Source organism: Camelina sativa, chromosome 18, assembly GCF_030686135.1.
Source record: "Camelina sativa cultivar CO46 ecotype springtype chromosome 18, ASM3068613v1".
NCBI classification, from domain to species: domain Eukaryota; kingdom Viridiplantae; phylum Streptophyta; class Magnoliopsida; order Brassicales; family Brassicaceae; genus Camelina; species Camelina sativa.
This window is the reverse complement of record NC_141897.1, coordinates 2,433,527-2,451,896: the sequence shown is the minus strand read 5'-3', so window position 1 is coordinate 2,451,896 and position 18,370 is coordinate 2,433,527. Positions and strand designations below refer to the sequence as shown.

Here is an 18,370-nt window from a genome sequence, read left to right as displayed (position 1 = left end):
GGTCGGGTTTCTCTCGGGTCGAAAGAGAACTGGGTTCGTTTTTTTATTTAAAAAATTTAATCTAAACCAATTAAATTATAAGGCTAAAATCGTCTCACCACCTCTTATTAGAAAAGGTGAGGGCATGAAGAATAGAGAGGGAGATAGGAGATTTGTCAAATTATTTTAGGGAGTTCTGAAACGTTAACTCTGATTAGTGAGGGCCAAAGTAAATTTTGATGGGGGTCTTATGTTGATTTTGCCTCCTGATCTCTATATTTCTCATTATTTTAATTTAGTCTCATTTATCTAAGAAAAGTCTCACGCGATGCGCGTAGATTATACTAATATAATAATATATTACATATTAAAATAAATTATTATTTATAATTTTCTTTAAATAGTAGATGATGTCTTAGTCCAAACTGCAGTAATATATTGCAGTAATATAAATAGTAGATGATGTCTTAGTCCAAACATCAACCGAAATGATGTCTTAGTCCAAACTGCAGTAAACTACTTGACAAATAGGAGTTTTCTTTGGCTTTTTTGTACCTCTGATGTCTTTCTAGGAGAAGTCAAACAATCTGCTAAACCTTCAAAGATTTTACCAAATGCTTCCAAAGCAAAGAGATTTCCTTCACTGTCGTTTTCAGTATCTGAGGAGTTCCTTCCCACATGGAGAGAATCAAAGCTGTCGAGCAGTTTGGGGCCTTTGAACAGAAAATAAAGAAAGTAACGAAGTTAGAGAAGAAAGAAGAACAACTTTTGCCAAAATGGTTACATCATAAACAAATACACCTCAAGACTAAATCGGCAGTTAATAAAGTGATTGATCTTACAGTTGAGCAGCAAGTAAAAAAGATGCGTAGCTTCTTTCCGTACATGTATGCCGCCACCTTTTCGTAAATGTAATGAAATGCTCCCAAACACTTCCTTGGAGACAAAACTGGTCAATTAAAGTTATATGAATGCAGATGTTAGAAAAACCAGAAAAAGAAAATGGTTTTGAGTGCTTACTTACGTTTCCCTCTCGGTATAAGCATTAGTGCTCATCACGATTATGTTCATTATCGCCAATGCTTCCAGTTTGACATCCTCTTCGGTTCTTTTACTGGAAATTTGATTCATCAATTCAAACAGAGAATGCCAGTTTGCATCCCAACTTGGCTGAGTGCTATCAGTATTTCCTTGACTATTCATAAAAGGAGAACAGGAAAAACGTATTTTATGAGCTTACCATATTAAGGTATATAGTAACTTCAACTAATAAGTAATAAGGGATCATGAAAAAATCATTACGGTGACGATTTATCGTAAATGTAAGCATTTAGAGCAAATAAATATTGGAGAAAATTAGAAAACTAACTCCAGATAGAGATAGTAGATACCTGGTTTCATATCTCTTTTCAACACCAGATATATGTTCCAACAGCACATGTAGTACATGCAGAGATCGATGAACAAGAACAGCCTGCACAACAGATGAATGAATAAACTCACCAAAAAAAGGAGAATATAAAAAATATCCAGAAAGCTGCAACTTGCAAATACAGCTTTGAATCAAAATTGACTTACATTCTCCACTTTACAAAGATCAAGTAGTGGTTCAACCAAGGTCTTCAAATTTACAAACCCATAGCTGATCTGCAGCAGACACAGGCGGTTTAATTAGATAGTGTGACCAATAACTTATATACCGACAAGTATAGTGTTTGAACTAAACGCCACACCGTTGTTATTGCAGAGTACAAACGATAAACTTTTTCAGATTCTAAGGCATCAGAAGATTGCATATTTGACGAGGTTTTCGCTTCCTGTTTGTCAATTTCTTGGCTAGGCGTACTGATTTTCATAAAACTAAAGAGTATCTGGAGATCTGTTGAACAAGCCAATAGCAACTCTGAGATTAGATTTTTCCGTGGATCTTGATAGTTTGAGGTGCACCAGATATCTAGCAGTTTCTTTGAAAGGTCAGCGTGATTGTCCAGATCCGCCTGAACACCAGTGGTCTTGAAACCTGACTTATGGCCAAAGCAAAAATAATGAGTAGAAACTAAGAAATTTAGAAAGAAAAATTATTCTTCAAAAGCTTCAAACTTATTATTTCCAATATCAACATTCACATACTTCTTTTATCATCCAACCCTGTTGTAGAGTCGTTTTCTCGATGATTTACTGAAGAAGTTGCAGCATTTGGTTCCCTGATTCACAAGACTACTTCATTAGACCATTATTGGTGATTTGAAACAGAGATAAAAGTACCCACAAGCTAATGAACAGTCAGTTCCGATTCTCCAAAGAGGGGATTGTAAAAAGTGTGAGTAACCGCCTGCACCCCAGTTACTCAATTCACCTTCCAGCATTGCAATTCACTAGTTGAGAATGCAAAACACTGAAAATGGTTGAAACCTATTCATGATATATTCTACAAGGCTATATATACTTAAAGAAGCTAACTAAGATGAGTCATTTCACCTCCTAATAACAAGAGAACAATAGTCACTTACAAGTTTGTTCTCTTAAAAGAAGAAGCATGAACTGTTGTAGAACGTTGCCCATTTTTATCAGCACACAAGTTTCTAGACTCTGTTTCTTTGTTTTTCCCCTTTTTAAGCTGAGAACATTCTTGTTCCTGGAACAATCATAGAAACTTTCAACACTATAGAATGAAATAGTTTAATTCAAATAAAACTGAAAAAAAACTCAAAGATATGAACAAACCAAATCAAGCAATTGCTTCGAGACACGCCCAAGCTCCTTCTGTTTATCATATAAACACCACAAGAACAAAATATGAGAAAACTACATTCTCCATCTTTAAGCAATCGCAGGGGACGCAGAAAAAAAAAAAAAAACGAAACCCTAACCTTTAAGCGATCAATTTCGAGATCTTTCTCACTATCAAAGCGACGATTAGAAGAAGAGATTGGTTTACGAGCAGTAGTAACCGTAGAGTAATCCATTAACGCGTCATTGAAACCCCCTCCTCCTACTCTTTGAGAGAGTTCTCTAGGTGGAGAATAACTAGAGAAAGCATCACGAACTGGAATTTGTTTCCGCTGTCCCGTGGAGGATTGTAATTGCATATGGTGATTTACATACGATGAAATCGTCGTCGTCGTCATCTCCGGAGCCGGTACAGACACTGGAACAGGCGGAGGAGGTAGGCCGCCAAAACCATCGGCATTCATGGTGGCTTCGATAAACTCCACGCATTCCAGAAACTCGTCATCATTCAAGAATGGCTCATCCATCTCTCTCTCTCTCTCTCTGAAATCGAGTGAGTGGGGAAAGAGAAGAAATCGAAAAACGCCACTAGGAGGAATGACCCGACCCGGATTAAAACCCGGGTTCAGTGATTTGGATCCGGTTAACCATAAAACCGATTTAAACAAGAAAAAAAAACATTCCGGTCGGTTTATGTTAGGTTTTCGAAATATTTGTCCGGTCATACCGAACCTAAATTAGAAAATCGACAGTATTGTAGTTTTTTAAATTATATAAATGTCTCGCTAAAATGATATATTTTACACTTTAGTCCCTGTAGTTTTCTTTTATTTTTAAAAGGGATTATCATCAATAAAGCAAAAGAGGAGCACAAAGGGTTTTTTGGATTTGTTTACAACGGAGATCGAGAGAATTCGCAAAACTCGTTTCGTCCTCTTCATCGTCGTCTTCGTTCTCTGTTTCCGCCATGGCTGCTCTACAATACTTGGAATCTCTGAAAAATGCGCATCCAGAGCTCGGTGAATGGTACAATTCTATTGCAGATCTGTATCAAAAAAAGCTCTGGCATCAACTCACCCTTAAGCTCGAACAGTTCATCGCTCTCGCTGTGTTCCAGGTCCTTTTTTTGCTTCTCCTCCGTTATAATGATTGGTTTTCCATGTCTATCCGGGTTTAATAGTGCTCCTTGGAGATTTTAGGGTTCATAGATCTCGCGAAATTTGGTAGAATCTGTGTGTATACTTCGGAGTTACATGAGTTAGAGATTTGATTTGGACGATGAGAGGGTTTTTTACGAGTTAGGGTCTTGGAAGAAATTTAGGAGTTAGGGTTTAATAGTTTTGCTAAAATTCGTGAGTTTTCAAGTTTTGTTATCGATCAGTTTCGATTGCATCCAAGTACGTGTGTTGATCTTAAGTTTTGATTTCAGGCTGGTGATGCTTTAATTCAGTTCTATCACAATTTCATCACTGACTTTGAGACGAAGATCAATCTCCTGAAGCTTGCACATTTTGCTGTGGTGGTCTCCCGACAGTACTCTGAGAAAGAAGCTGCAGTTAGCTATCTTGAAAGCGTGATTGAGAAACTTAGAGCTACTAAAGAGCCTCGGATTACTGAGCCAATCATTTATATAGAAACACAGAAAGCTCTATTCAAGCTTGAGCAAGGTGATCAGAAGGAGTGCAAGAAAATCTTGGACGATGGAAAGAGCTCTCTTGATAGTATGACTGACATTGATCCATCGGTCTATGCCAACTTCTATTGGGTGTCTTCTCAGTACCACAAGTTCCGTCAAGAGTTTTCTGATTTCTACAAAAGTGCTCTACTTTATCTTGCTTATACGTCTGTGGAGGACCTCTCAGAATCGTTTAAGCTGGTATGTCCCTGCAATTTTACGTATCTTGTTCTAGTTTTTGGTTACAAAGTTTCCTTTTAGCTAGTGGATAACAAAATTGGTGAGAATTAGAGGAAACTGGAGAAAAAAGTGGTAATAACTTTGGGGAGCTTCCCTGTATTTTACTAATCAAATTGCTAATATCAGATCATTTTTGTTTATATCAGGATTTGGCTTTTGATTTGTCACTTTCAGCTCTACTTGGAGAAAACATCTACAACTTTGGGGAGCTGTTAGCCCATCCCATTGTAAGTTATCCTTCATCCGTGATATAAGCTATTGCAAAATTTTCATGTGTAGATAATAGGTTTCTTATTGATCTTTCGTTGCTCGGGCCCAAAGTGTTTGTGAACACAGAGACAGTTGAAAGGCTCACTTACATGTAGTATTACCTCTCATGCTATAGTGCTGCTTAGAATTGTAAATGGCTCTCTTACATTTAGTATATTACCCTGATGACAGTTGAAAAGTCTCCTTGGAACAAATGTGGAATGGCTTTACCACATTCTCCAGGCGTTCAACCATGGTGATTTAGTTCAGTATCAAGAACTATGCCGCGTGCACAACGCATCCTTGATTGCCCAACCAGCGCTGGTTGAGAACGAGAAGAAGCTATTGGAAAAGATTAACATTCTCTGCCTTATCGAGATCATCTTCAGGTAACTTCTTCTCTAGGTAGTAGTATCTCACACCACATCATATAAATAAAACATCTTGTGCTAATTCTGTTACTTTTCAACCGGACTTCAGCCGACCTGCTGAAGACAGGACCATTCCTTTGAGTATCATTGCTGAGCGAACTAAACTTTCCATTGAAGATGTTGAGCACCTTCTCATGAAGAGCCTTTCTGTAAGTATTAGTATCTCCTTGCATCTATCTTTTATTACCCGTCAATCTGCAGCTACCAGTTTGAAAACTGTTGTGATCGAATAAAGAGTTTTGTCGAGTGTCCAACGTAACGATACTGAACTAGTTGTCATTCGATTAAGAACAGCATCGTAAACCTCACTATATGCATTGTTGCTTTTGTAGTGTCTCTAGGTTTATGTATCTGCTTCATATTGGGTAATTTAGTCAGAGAACTCAATGTTGTTGACTAGTTTCGCTCCGGACTTGTATACATAGAAATAAAATGATTTTGTATGCTTATGAATCTGTGGAATTTAAAGTGGAAAAATTGTATGATTCAGGTGCATCTGATTGAGGGAATCATAGACCAAGTGAATGGAACAGTTTACGTCTCATGGGCACAACCGAGAGTACTAGGGATGCCACAGATCAAGGCTTTGAGAGACCAATTGGACAGCTGGGTCGACAAAGTTCACACCACTTTGCTATCTGTTGAAGCCGAGACACCAGATCTTGTTGCAGCATAAGAAAACCCCTTCTTCACTTCCTCCTTTTTAAGCTACTAAATGTAATACCATCTTCTCCTCTGGGATTAAATGCAAGTTTTTTTTTTAAAATATTTCAGTGGTAGAAATTACAATTACTTTTGAACCTTCTGGCTCTCATAAGGATTTGATTTTCTTTCTTGTTCCATTTCAAGATGCCTGAAATTTTTCTTGATACATGTCCTTAAACCTATATTATTAAGTCCTCTGATAACTTTAGTTGGGTTCTACTGGGCATAACAAGGCCCATTACCTTCGATTTATGGCCTCTCTCTTGGTTCTTCTCCAGAGCAGATCGGTATTGACTATTGACTGAGACTCATAAGTCATCTTCCAGATTCGATTCAGGTGAGTAGGTAAATTGTTCATTTGAGCTAAAATTAGAGATTTTTGTGTTTCTCTCTTTCTCTCTCGTATGGATTTGTTGTGCGGCGTTCCTCTCTCGAAACGACCATCTCCGATTGCGTCACTTCCAGATGAAATCGTCGTGGATATAATAGCGCGTGTATCAAGATCCTATTACCCAGCAATCTCTCTCGTTTCCAGACGTTTCCGATCGATCGTAACGTCTCCTGAGCTATACATGAGACGATCATTGTTACGCTGTGCCGAACACTGTCTCTATGCTCTCCTCTACAACCCTAAAACCTGTGATTACCGTTGGTACATCCTCCGCCGCAACGGCTTTGTCCTTATCCCTTGTCTTCCTCCTATGCCTGCACATGGAATCTTTGTTGCCGTTGGTTCCAAGATATACGTTTTGGGTGGTGTTTACCATTCCAGTGTGACCTCGAGTGTCTTAATTATAGACTGTACGACTCATACGGTGCAGCCTGTCTCTAGCATTCCCAAGCCTATGGGTGATACGGTCGCTGGCACCATCAACGGGAAGATATACGTGGTCGGTGAGTGTGAATTGTCTAAATGTGTGGTTTCAAAGAGGGTTATGGTGTTGAATAGAGAGAAACAAATGTGGGAGCCTGAGATGATGATGAATCCAGGTGTGAAGATAGGTCAATTGTGGTCTGGTTGTGTGGTGATGGAGGGTAAGATTTACATGAGGGATTCGGTGAATAGTTTTGTTTACGAGCCAAAAGAGAGGAAATGGGAAATGGAGGAGATGTTGAATTCTAAAAAGTGGGAGTATGCGTGTGTCGTTGATGATATGTTGTATTACTACGATTGTCGCAAGAATAAATTAAGAGTGTATGATACAAAGCACAAGTGTTGGGGATTGGTGAAAGGTGTGGAGAGAACGTCGGCTGAGCCTGAGCCGAGTCGTCTCAATCTGCCAAAATCTTCGTGGTGGTCATATACCATGAGTTGCGGTGAGAAACTGGTTGTGTTCTTGCCTAAAGAGAAAGACAGGACGAAGGCAACAGGGATTTGGTGTGTGGAGATCGCACTGGAAAGACGCCAAGGAGGAGAGATTTGGGGTAAAGTTGAGCGGTGTGATGCTGTGATTAATGGTGATATTTTCTTTGTGAGATGTTTAGCTGTTATGGTTTGATGCACAAAACTGAAATGTGCTCTTTCCTGAAGGAGTAGATTTGTTTTGTGTGGGAATTTGCATTCAAGAGATACCAAAGGAGGATAAATTTCATGTTGTGGTTGGGAGCTTGTTGATTTTTTGGATGTAAAAGTTAGATGTACATTGAAGTATCTGCTTGATTCTTGGGTGTAACATTGGGAGTTTAATAAGTAAATATCATTAGCAGAGCGATTTAGAAACATGTAATTGCGAGATATGATTAGTGGTGTGACAATTTCAGACAACTAAACTGAAAGAGACAAGAAACATGGGTTCTTTTAATATGTACGAACATCATCACCCAGGTCCAATGTTTCCGGATATCATAGGTCAGATTATAAGTTAGATAAACTGCAAGCCCAAGCTTATGACAAGTTACCAATCAAACCCAATATGTGCCTTCCACCAAGCACCACTGCACACCACTATTATTTGCTGTGCCTTTACAAATCCACATGTCTAACATCTGCTGATGTGGGCAAACCATACTGCCACCTCACATATCTCCGAAGTAATAATAACTTTTACAACATTTTTGTGTATGGAACAAAAAAAAAAAAATACTAAGCATTATTGTGTTTATAACTTTATAAATTCAAAGTCGAATTATATGAATTATATATATATATATATATAAATGTGTGTGTGTGTTTTTAATTAAATTTAAAAAGTTGTACTATGTATACAACCCATATGTTTATTCAACAGAACTTATAATTATAGGAATCCCAAAAAGAACAATTGTGATCAAAATGGCAGAAACCACATGGCCATGAATCGTCTTGTCTGTACGATGATTCACTATTTTCTTATAAAATTTCGATGAACATTATTGTCCCTTAAGTTTTTGGCCTAAATGAAAGACGATGAACTGAACTTAAAGCAATATGCAAACCTTCTTTAATAAATGTCCAACGTACACATATGGATTCAACTTGGCAGAACCAATATGTCGAACTTTACAGTACGAAATTATTAATTAGTCTTGACTTCTTAATTAATTAGTCTGCAATTCATTTTGCTTACTAAGTATTCCTTCTTTTGTTTATTTAGAAAGACCAACTCATAGGTACTGTTGAATGCTGACTACTACTATTCAACTTTCATTGAGCAGACTTGATATATAGAACATGCTAGTATATACATACATTTACGGAAAATTATTTTACAGTGACAACGTTACAATATTTTCTAAAACTACTAATAGACAACTCGTTATAAACTCGAATTATAAATTTATACTCTCGAAACAATATCTACCAATCGATCGAGTTCATCACATGATATGTAAAATATATCTAACACATATGCATTGTCAAACAAATACGAATTAAACATTTTTATTCTTAGGGTTACTTATTTACTTTTGTAAAGTGACTAAGTCATGTGTAGTCGACGCCGTTTGTATTATTATTTATTACCAAGTGAGACCATGAAAATATATTTACATCAAGCTCACGTTAGCAAGCAAGTTGCATAATCAAATGGATGCGACCAAAGACAAAATCCATAAGCCAAGAAACCAATTAATTCGCAAGCAACCTCAAAACCAAATATAAGTAATTAACCTTGACATTATATTTTAGGTTCTCCTCTTCTCAAGTAACCAAATAATATAATTCAGTAAGATAGTACAAAGACATGTCGGGGATTTATCCAATACAAAACCCAAACGGGAAAAAAAATTCTCCCAACTCTAAAACCGATCAATTAATAGAAAAAAAAAAAAACAAATTGAACTGGCCGGTTCAGTAAAAATCAAGCTTCTAAAAAACCGGTCATCCTAAGAACGGAGTTCCGGTGACGGCTCAAGTCTCTTCCTTTAAGAGTACAAACCGAAAACGCTATTTGCTCCTTCATTCTTCTTTCGATTATAACGTGTGGAGGAGTCTTGTCCTCATCTTCCTCCGCCGTGTCCCATCCCATAAACCGGAAATTATTCGTCGGGATTCTCACCGGAGATGTTTTCTCCACCGTCTCCCGTCGTCTTCTACTCTTCTCGACGTTTCTAGTGTTAGAGAGTTTAGTTTCTTGGTTATAGTTTGGGAATACGGTTTGGTCGGAAAATATAATGTCTGATTCTTGATATTCTTCGGACATCATCGCAATATGAAGAAAGAAAAAGAATGTTAAGAGAGATGTTATGATCGATGAAGATGGAGAAGAAAAGATAACAATGAAGTATAATGAAATTTATAGACCGATTGAGACACATATGTTGGAATAGAGAATCTTATGTCTTATATACACGTAAGCTCTACGTATAGAAATGTAAATGTACATGTGTTTTTGTTTGAATACGTGTACGTATAAGCAAATCTAGTATTTGAAATGTGATGTCGTCATTAAGATATCTTTGGGTGAAATACGTGGTAGCTTCATCTGATTCTTCATCATCACTCAAAATTTCATTGCCGTGTATAATTAATTATTTTGATTTTATTCATTAAGTATAGCTTCATACTGAAGTATAATTCATTGTTTACAAAATTTAAAAGGAAAAATAACATAAGTTTACACTTTCTTTTACCATAATTAAATCCTCAAAATGTTACAAGAATGCTTTGATTCATATTAAGTAATTATTGCTTAATCATATATAGGTATTTTATTAACAAAAAACTTTAAACTTTTTTTTTTAAGATTTTAAAAGATAAAACAACTATTTGATATTTAATCTATAGACTATAGTCATTAACTGAATGCACTGTATATATAAAATTGTTGACTTCAGTATAAATTATTGTTTTATAAATATTGCATGACACTATTCTGTCAGTTTTTTTTTCAATTATCAATTGGGAATCTTAATTATTAATGAAGATCTGATTATCTAATTAATTGAGTATCTCCAACAACAAAATATAACACAATGATTAGGAAAATACAAGCTGAAGTCGGTGTAAAGCCATAAACACACAACCAGAGCGGCGCGTCCGGAGGAAACGCACTACGCGTTTTCAACCTTAACGTCACGCGTGTACGCGGTTACACGCTTAACTCCAGTTCTATCCACTCATATCCATCCACGTGTCACATTACAAGCTCTAGGGTTCTTTAGTTCCACGTTTTTGTTTGTTGTCCAACACAACACAACACAACGGTCCCTTTCTGCTGAGATTGCGTGGCGCCGTTAGTTAACAGACGAATTGTGCGAGGCAAATCGTGCTATACTAACTCATGACCCGAGGTAACACGATATCATCTTGAAGATTGAAAATGTTATTAATTCTTGGAATGTTGTAGAACTACATATATGGATGCCTTTGAAACATGTACTTGGATCATCTTTGGCAGGTTTAGAATTTTGTAGCACACAAAAAAAAGTACAAATGTATTGAGAAATTAAATTGAGAGCTAAATAAATGATCAGAAAATTTATCTCTTTCAATTATCCCAATAATGAATAAAAACCAATAAGATCAACCTTAATTAAAGCCACAAAAAAAGTGTCTAATTCAACTAATTAAAATACCCTAAACAAGCAAATAAAACATGCAGTAATCAAACTAATGAAACAGCAATTGGACTCCTCACAACATGATGTCCATCGCTCCAACTAAACCATCCAAACCTATATCGATCCATCCGAGCCTCACCTGTAAACTCGTATGGATTTGTCGTGAAAATGATTTTAAACTGCTTCTTCTGACCAATACGATCGAAGACCAAAACATTTGGTTCAGCCTTAACATTGACACCAAACGGTGGTTGAGCGTTGAAGACATATACGCTTGTTGAATTAGCTGATCGTCCAACACATGTGACCGTCCTCGTAACGGTCACTGTCCCAATGAGGTATGGAATTGAGATTGAAGGGTAGTTTAGGTTATAACCGGGAGGGATTTCACTAGGACACTTGAACGTCGGATCAATATTAGTTAAACCAACCGAGCAGCAATAGAGAAGGTAAGATCCGTATGATGCATCGTAGACTAAACCGGGAGACGCAGCTTTTGTTGGTCTAAAATGTCCTGACCCAAGCGCAAATGGGTTCGCGGGAGAGCCGTCATAGTCTTGGATTGGTTCGTTGTCCTGGTTTGTCATCGAAGCTACAATAAAACAGTTCATCAGTTTAGTTGTATATTTGGCCGGACCAAAAAGTATTAAACCAACGGTTTCAAACTGAAAATGAATCGCTAACCGGATTGGATACTTCTAAGTTCTAATCATCAGAGTTCGGTTTAGTTATTTTGAACCAGCTTGATAACCAGAAAGTTTTTGTTACCAGTGGTCATGAGGGCAGATCTTATAGCAGCACTACTCCATGTGGGATGCATGCTTTTGAGAAGGGCAATTGCACCAGCAACATGAGGACAAGCCATAGAAGTTCCTGAGTCAAGACTATAATCTGAAACACGTTGGTCTATCGAATCTTTGCTCGCCGAGTCTGCCCCGCTCCACGCGGCCAATATATTCAGTCCTGGCGCGATAATATCCGGCTGTAGAAAACCACAAGTTATGTATTAAAGTTATAAAAAAAATAAAAAAATTGAAGTCAAAAGAACATAAGATTTTACCTTTAGAATGTTAGCATCTACCCAATTTGGGCCTCTACTAGAAAAACTAGTCATAAAAGGAGCCGGTTTGTATGGGTAAAACGAATCTTTCGGTTGGTTTCGATAAAGTATTGTTTCTGCTGGTTTGATGAAAGCCACCGGTTCATAGTCATTGTAGATGTAATCGAGAATTCTATCGACCGTGGATGAGAAAACCAAAGCAGTTGGTACGAAATGAGACACAACGTCGAACGCATCGTTATCCCGAGAATTTGCTAATATCATACCGACTCCTCCGGCTCGTTTTACCTCAAGACTTTTACCAATTGTTGAACCTGAATCATAACCTCTCAAACATAATACCACTTTACCTTTCACAAGATCCGGTGAAAGTGAATTCGGTAAACATAGCCTTCACCACACACACAAAAAAAATGAATTAGTCCAAATAAATCTAAAACTTCTTATAATAAAAGGAAAATAACTTACGATGCTTCGTTCCTTGAACCCCATGGAACAACCACGTCAGGAGCATAGACTAGAGGAGCAAAATTGTCCATCTTTAGTGTCGTTAATGAGTCCGACTAGAAAATTAAAAACTTCATGTTAACTTCATATATAGTTTATCAAAAAAATTAAGTAAGAAAAAAATAATATAAAGTTATATCAAAAATCGAATAATAATCTATAAATCCGAAACTCTAACGTATAATCCTATTGTAGTTAACTCTAAAACTAAACCTCAAAACCCTCAAACTAAACCATAACCTATTTACGTACCAAATATGAGATAGTCATAATTCACAATACTTAATCGGGATAAAATAAAGTTAACATATAATTGAACTACATGCCTTATATGTATATGGTTTAAGAATAATAAGTTCTGTAACATATTTAATGTTGAGTTTAATACCTCGAATTTATAGCCATCACCAAGTTCAAGACCTCCGACGAAAAACCGATCAAGACTACTAGCTCCGACGGTAATAATCCACGGAGCTGGATTCGACAGAGTTTCCCCCGCGGGTCCATCATTTCCTGCACTAGCCGCAACTACAATATCTCTTTTAACCGCATGTAACGCTCCTATCGCGATTCCATCCTCCAAATACGTTTGCGGTTCAACCGCTCCAATAGAAATACTAATAACATTGACGCCATCAGCAACCGCGTCGTCAAAACGCAGCCAACATATCTTCATCGAAACAAGTGTTCGTGACGTATTTTTCAGCGTTTGGAATCGCCCAACAAGCTTTGTAAACGGCGAGACGAGCTAGTGAAGCGCCGCCTGAAGCAGTGCCCATTGCGATACCGCCAAGTGCAGAAACATCCTTTACTCGGCGACCAACGGCGGTTGAAGCTGTGTGGGAACCATGTCCATCCGCGTCTCGTGGAGACAATAAGTCGTTGTTAGCTTCGGCATTGAACGGTCCGTAATATCTCTCGTACCCTCTTGCATAGTACCTTGCTCCGATAATTTTCCTGTGATTTAATGACGATAAAATCGAAAATGATGATTAGCATCATTTGTAATAATAACGCTTTCTAAAATACTCCATTTGATAGTCTAAAAGTGATAACAGTAGCTGGTTATTTTGTGGGTATCAAACTAAACTAGTGCACATATTAGGAGACTATTTAATTTTTAAGAAAAACTTTTGATCAAATGATGAGTTATAAGTTAATTCGTCAGCATATATATCAATTTGTAAGTTTGTTTGATCAATTTTTAGTGATCACATGGCATCTTGAGATTTTTGGTGAAACTGTTCATGTTGAAATCAAAAAAAATTTCATTATTAAACTTAAGTAAAATAATGAAGATATTTCTTTATTAAGGAAATAAATAAGTTTTCTTACCGATTACAGTGGGAAGAGTTGAAGGCAAATCCGGTTTGGCAGATTCCTTTCCAAGATTCTGGAATTGGTCCCATTCCTTTGTCATCGAAACTCCTTGATTCTGGCCACACCCCTATTATCTCCCCCCACCCACGGAATAACCAAATTGTCGTTATCCCAGTAATACCATACTATTTATTAATTTATATAACAAGTTAGGAATGGCAGATTAATACTATAACAATATAGAACCAATCTTTTAATTGAAACAAGATCTCATAAATGCAATCCCTTTTTTATAGTTACGTTTATAAACCAAATATTAACGTCTAAAGTCCAAAGAGATAGAGTGGGTTGGTAGTATAGTATATATGTTTCCATTCAAAAGAAATTTGTTGATTATTCTCAGGTGTACATTAATCTATACGTTCTACGTACTATTTAGATATGGAAACCCACCAACAAACTAAATACTTTAAAGATTATGGTAACCGAGTTTTATCTATTTTGCATGCATGCTTTAAGAGATAACGACAAACTATGAACTACTTATTCAAATTAACGGTTAACAAACATAAAATATATATGGAAAATAATGAGAAAATACGGATATTATAATATATATATATATATATATATATATGAAAACCCAGCAACAAACTAAATACTAAAGGATTTTGGTAACCGGATTTATCTATTTTTATAGTTAAGATATATTTGTTAGCAGGAAATATTTGGTGAAAGATATGGAAAATAAACTTCTTAGAAATTTAGCTTCAAAATTTAAAATGAAAGTTTATGAAAATAACAATGATCATGAAAAAAATAATCTAATTTGTGGAGAAACTTACCACTATCGATAAGACCAACTATGACCCCATCGCCGTGTTTTGCCTTGTTCAAAAACTTTCTTCCGACACGAAACCGGTCATTCACATCATATTTGTGACGTCGACCATCACCATCACCACGATAATCTTCACCTTCATCCTCCTTTAACCCTACAAATTCCCATGATCTTGTCGTATGGATCTTATACTTTCATGGATTGCTCTTGAATACCGATACAACTCCTTTGAGTCCTATATAAAAAGAAAAATATGAACAATATCGAGTTTTAAATACAGTATAACACCCTTTTTAGTCATAGCAAAATATAACCTTTGATTTGTTTTTTCTTTTTTATAGCGTTTACGTACCTTTGAGTCTAGATGCTTGGTACGCTGTTAGCTCAGCCGCGAAGCCATTGATGCTATGTTTGTAGCTATACAATAGCGAAGATTTGGCATCTTCTTCGGATTCTTTAACGGATTGAAGATAAGAGTGATGATGAGCTTCAATTTCATGAAATGCTTTATCACCTTTATGTTCTCCAAAATAAACAATATACACCTACATATTAAAACACACACAAAAAAAAAAGTTAATGGAGATGTGATCAGAAGATAACTTAAGAAATAATGAATTTGAATATTTAAATTGGAAAGGATATGGGATTTGAACAGCCTACGTAACAAACTCAATGCATATTTGGAATTGATATTCTCTGCATATTAAAGTGTTGAAGAGATCAAAGGATAGAATAAATTTTAACACCAAAAAATTAACATGTTTCTCTTTAGTGCATGAAGCTAAGAGAGGAATGAGAAATAGGAGAACGGGGAGAAAAATTAATCTCATGGCCTTAATATTCCTTATTTTTGCTTTCCGGCGAAACGTTTATTACTGCCCTACTTTAATAGGTATTTGATTGGTTATTTATAGTAGACAAACAAAGAACAAGTAACATGATCTTAGATAATTATGAAAGAATAAAAATGGTGCAACCAAATTATGAAAGTTCGATCAACGCTAGCTAGATAAATTAATTTATGTTGTGAAACTAGAGAGTTAAGGGAGAAATCTCTTGTTCTTATTATTGATAATCGAATGAGGTTACATATATATAGGGAGTACAAAGGCCAACTCATAGACCGATGGGCCGAGATACATAATATGGGCCGTAAGGCCATGTCCTAATGGACTGTGAACGGGCCGGTCTATGGAGTCCACTAAGTGTTTTACAACACTCCCCCTTGGATGAGATGACCGTGCCTATGTTGGATGGGATCGGCGCAATGTGCTTAGGGGATGCTGCCTCATTAAAATCTTACCAGGAAAACCCAGTGGGACAAAACCTTGGTGAAGGAAAAAGAGTACAACACACATTGCTCCCCCTGTTCCAAACATCACCCTAAGTCCTTAAGCCTCCGCATTCCAATCTGATGCGTGAGCTTCTTGAATGTTGTTGTCGGCAATGCTTTGGTGAAGAGATCGGCTGAATTGACGCATGATTGAATTTGCACCACTTGAACTTCAGTAAGATGTGCTTCGTCCGATCTCCCTTGATGTAAACTTCCTTGAGCTGTGCGATGCATGTCCTCATATTTGACCGTTGCTTCTTTGTTGTCGTCCATGCCGCTATCCGTCCATATATGTTGAGTCATCGAACAAAAACGCACTAAAGCTTCTTTGCTATAACCTGCATCAACAATACCAACTAAAACCTTCTTTGTTATAGTTAGTATAATATAAATCCAAATTTAAAGTTCCTTGTAGATAACGTAATAAATACTTAATTTCACTCTAGTGCCCTTGGGTTAGTCAAGAACTAATTCTTGCTAGGAGGTTCACGGCAAAACTTATCTCTGGTCTAGTGTGGCTAGCCAAGAACATTAACTCTCCTCTAGCACTGAGGTATGATATGACATTTCAGGTCCGAGAATTTCTTCATCGGCCTTCTTTGGACCAAATGGATCTTTATCCAAAACAATGTTCCTTACAACCATTGGGCTAGTCAATGGGTGAGCTTAGTCCTTATTAAAACTCTTGAGTACTTTTTCTGTATATGCCTTTTGATGCACAAGGATTCTATCATTTATGTACTCAAGCTGTAACCCCAAACAAAATTTTTCTTTGCCCAGGTCTTTCATTTCAAATTCTACTTGTTTGAGCGATTTAACCAGGGGTTCCAAGGATGTTTAAATCATCCATATAGACTGCTATTATCACAAATCCTTTGTTTGCAAACTTCTTTATGAATATACATGGACTGATTGGATCATTCTTATAGTCTTTCTTAGCTAAATAATCACTTAGTCGGTTATACCACATTCGACCACTTTGTTTCAGTCCATAAAGCGATTTGTCTAGCCTTATGCAGTACTGGTCTCGAGAACCACTTTTACCTTTATGTTCTATACCCTCTGGTAATCTCATATAAATCTCATTATCCAGTGGACCATATAAATAGGCACTTACAACATCCATTAACCGTAAATCCAAATTTTCTCTTATGGCCAGACTTATTAGATATCTAAAAGTCGTTGCATCCATCATAGGGGAGTATGTCTCCTCATAATCTATGCTGGGTCTTTGAGAGAATCCTTGTGCTACAAGCCGTGCTTTATATCTCACTATCTCATTTTTCTCATTTCTCTTCCTTACAAAGACCCACTTATGTCCAACTGGTTTAATGGTAGGTGTTGTCCTTAAGATCGGACCAAACACACTTCTCTTCTTCAAAGAGTTTAACTCCACATCAATGGCTTCTTTCCATTTAAGCCAATCTTTACTTTGAGTGCACTCTAATATAGATGTGGGTTCTAGATCCTCATTTATCTCAAGTGCTACCTTGTATATGAATATTTCATTGATGTCGACATCTTTTACGGTTCCATTTTATTCTAGACATGATATAATTTGTTGAGTACTCATTATTATCAATACCTTCAGGTCCTTGAGGTTCAGCGTCCCAAATCTCATTTTGGTACCTTAGGATTTGTCGCGGTCATGTCTATCATTTCTGTAATTCCCTTAACCTCGGTCTGTTTTGCACCTTTAGATTTCCGAGGGTTCTTATCTTTGGAACCTAATGGTCTACCTCGTTTCAAACGGGCTTTAGACTCTGTAGCAACTTGATTATTGTGTTCCTTCTGAACATCAATACGTACTGGTGCATTACAAGCTGGTATGTACGATTTTCTTACTCCCTTTGGGTCAGCAAAGGAATCTGGCAATTGTATAGCTAGCTTTTACAAATGTATAATCTTTTTGGACCTCTGCATCATGTGCTAGAGTCCGAGGATCTTGCCAATTTAAGGATGTTTGATTCCATAATATTTCTTTGACCAGCTTGTCTTTCTCTCCACCCAATATAGGGAATTCGGATTCAGCAAACTGACAATCCGTGTATCTGGCCACATATAAATCACCCATAGTTGGCTCAAGATACTTAAGAATGGTGGGAGAATCATATCAACATATATTCCCATCCTCCTTTGAGGTCCCATCTTTGTTCTCTGTGATGATGCAATATAAACGGCACACCCGTATATTATTTTAGATGGGATATGTCTGGCTTATGACCCATTATGCATTTAGGAATATTTATACTCACTAGATGGCCTGATGCGTATAAGTTCTGTTGCATGTAATACTGTGTGTCCCCAAGCCGACACA

The 18,370-nt window shown here is 36.9% G+C and overlaps 2 protein-coding genes and 3 pseudogenes across 9 annotated transcripts; 2 read left to right on the top strand and 3 right to left on the bottom strand.

Moving 5' to 3' along the window:
• Positions 1-344: 344 nt before the first annotated feature.
• On the bottom strand, positions 345-3,291 carry LOC104763082 (protein SENSITIVE TO UV 2-like). 5 transcript variants are annotated; one of them, XR_015589488.1, is made up of 10 exons: positions 2,850-3,280; positions 2,704-2,742; positions 2,490-2,614; positions 2,110-2,183; positions 1,713-1,999; positions 1,558-1,626; positions 1,371-1,453; positions 1,000-1,174; positions 822-928; positions 345-692 (listed from the first exon to the last, which is right to left on the bottom strand). XR_015589488.1 is itself a non-coding variant. In XM_087500239.1 (10 exons), the coding sequence occupies exons 1-10, from the start codon at positions 3,234-3,236 to the stop codon at positions 496-498; spliced, it is 1,539 nt and encodes a 512-aa protein (XP_087356365.1). In that variant the 5' UTR covers positions 3,237-3,291; the 3' UTR covers positions 345-495. The 5 variants fall into 5 exon arrangements, 2 of the variants coding, with proteins under 2 accessions (XP_087356365.1, XP_087356366.1); XR_015589489.1 differs by having other exon boundaries at positions 822-915; XR_015589490.1 differs by having other exon boundaries at positions 822-911.
• Positions 3,292-3,513: 222 nt separating this feature from the next.
• On the top strand, positions 3,514-6,146 carry LOC104760346 (26S proteasome non-ATPase regulatory subunit 13 homolog A). The gene is made up of 6 exons (XM_010483247.3): positions 3,514-3,826; positions 4,139-4,585; positions 4,771-4,851; positions 5,066-5,262; positions 5,354-5,453; positions 5,795-6,146. The coding sequence occupies exons 1-6, from the start codon at positions 3,677-3,679 to the stop codon at positions 5,978-5,980; spliced, it is 1,161 nt and encodes a 386-aa protein (XP_010481549.2). The 5' UTR covers positions 3,514-3,676; the 3' UTR covers positions 5,981-6,146.
• Positions 6,147-6,413: 267 nt separating this feature from the next.
• Positions 6,414-7,729, top strand: LOC104763081 (F-box/kelch-repeat protein At4g38940 pseudogene; annotated as a pseudogene). The gene has a single exon (XR_015589487.1). The product of XR_015589487.1 is annotated as an F-box/kelch-repeat protein At4g38940 pseudogene (transcript).
• Positions 7,730-9,085: 1,356 nt separating this feature from the next.
• Positions 9,086-9,727, bottom strand: LOC104760345 (protein S40-2 pseudogene; annotated as a pseudogene). The gene has a single exon (XR_015588487.1). The product of XR_015588487.1 is annotated as a protein S40-2 pseudogene (transcript).
• A 1,306-nt stretch (positions 9,728-11,033) lies between these two features.
• Positions 11,034-15,550, bottom strand: LOC104763080 (subtilisin-like protease SBT5.5; annotated as a pseudogene). The gene is made up of 8 exons (XR_015589443.1): positions 15,479-15,550; positions 15,070-15,262; positions 14,722-14,952; positions 13,892-14,003; positions 12,945-13,513; positions 12,518-12,612; positions 11,758-12,440; positions 11,034-11,581 (listed from the first exon to the last, which is right to left on the bottom strand). The product of XR_015589443.1 is annotated as a subtilisin-like protease SBT5.5 (transcript).
• Positions 15,551-18,370: the final 2,820 nt, after the last annotated feature.

What these genes read in the sequence shown, in the direction of transcription:
- LOC104763082 (XM_087500239.1), bottom strand. Translation starts at nt 3,236, where the DNA reads ATGGATGAGCCATTCTTGAATGATGACGAGTTTCTGGAATGCGTGGAG. An exon ending in CGAAGCAATTGCTTGATTTG is followed by an intron (nt 2,615 to 2,703) that starts GTTTGTTCATAT and finishes TGATTGTTCCAG; the next exon opens with GAACAAGAATGTTCTCAGCT. An exon ending in GAAAAGAGATATGAAACCAG is followed by an intron (nt 1,175 to 1,370) that starts GTATCTACTATC and finishes TTTTATGAATAG; the next exon opens with TCAAGGAAATACTGATAGCA.
- LOC104760346 (XM_010483247.3), top strand. Translation starts at nt 3,677, where the DNA reads ATGGCTGCTCTACAATACTTGGAATCTCTGAAAAATGCGCATCCAGAG. An exon ending in AGCTGTTAGCCCATCCCATT is followed by an intron (nt 4,852 to 5,065) that starts GTAAGTTATCCT and finishes CCCTGATGACAG; the next exon opens with TTGAAAAGTCTCCTTGGAAC. An exon ending in TTCTCATGAAGAGCCTTTCT is followed by an intron (nt 5,454 to 5,794) that starts GTAAGTATTAGT and finishes TGTATGATTCAG; the next exon opens with GTGCATCTGATTGAGGGAAT.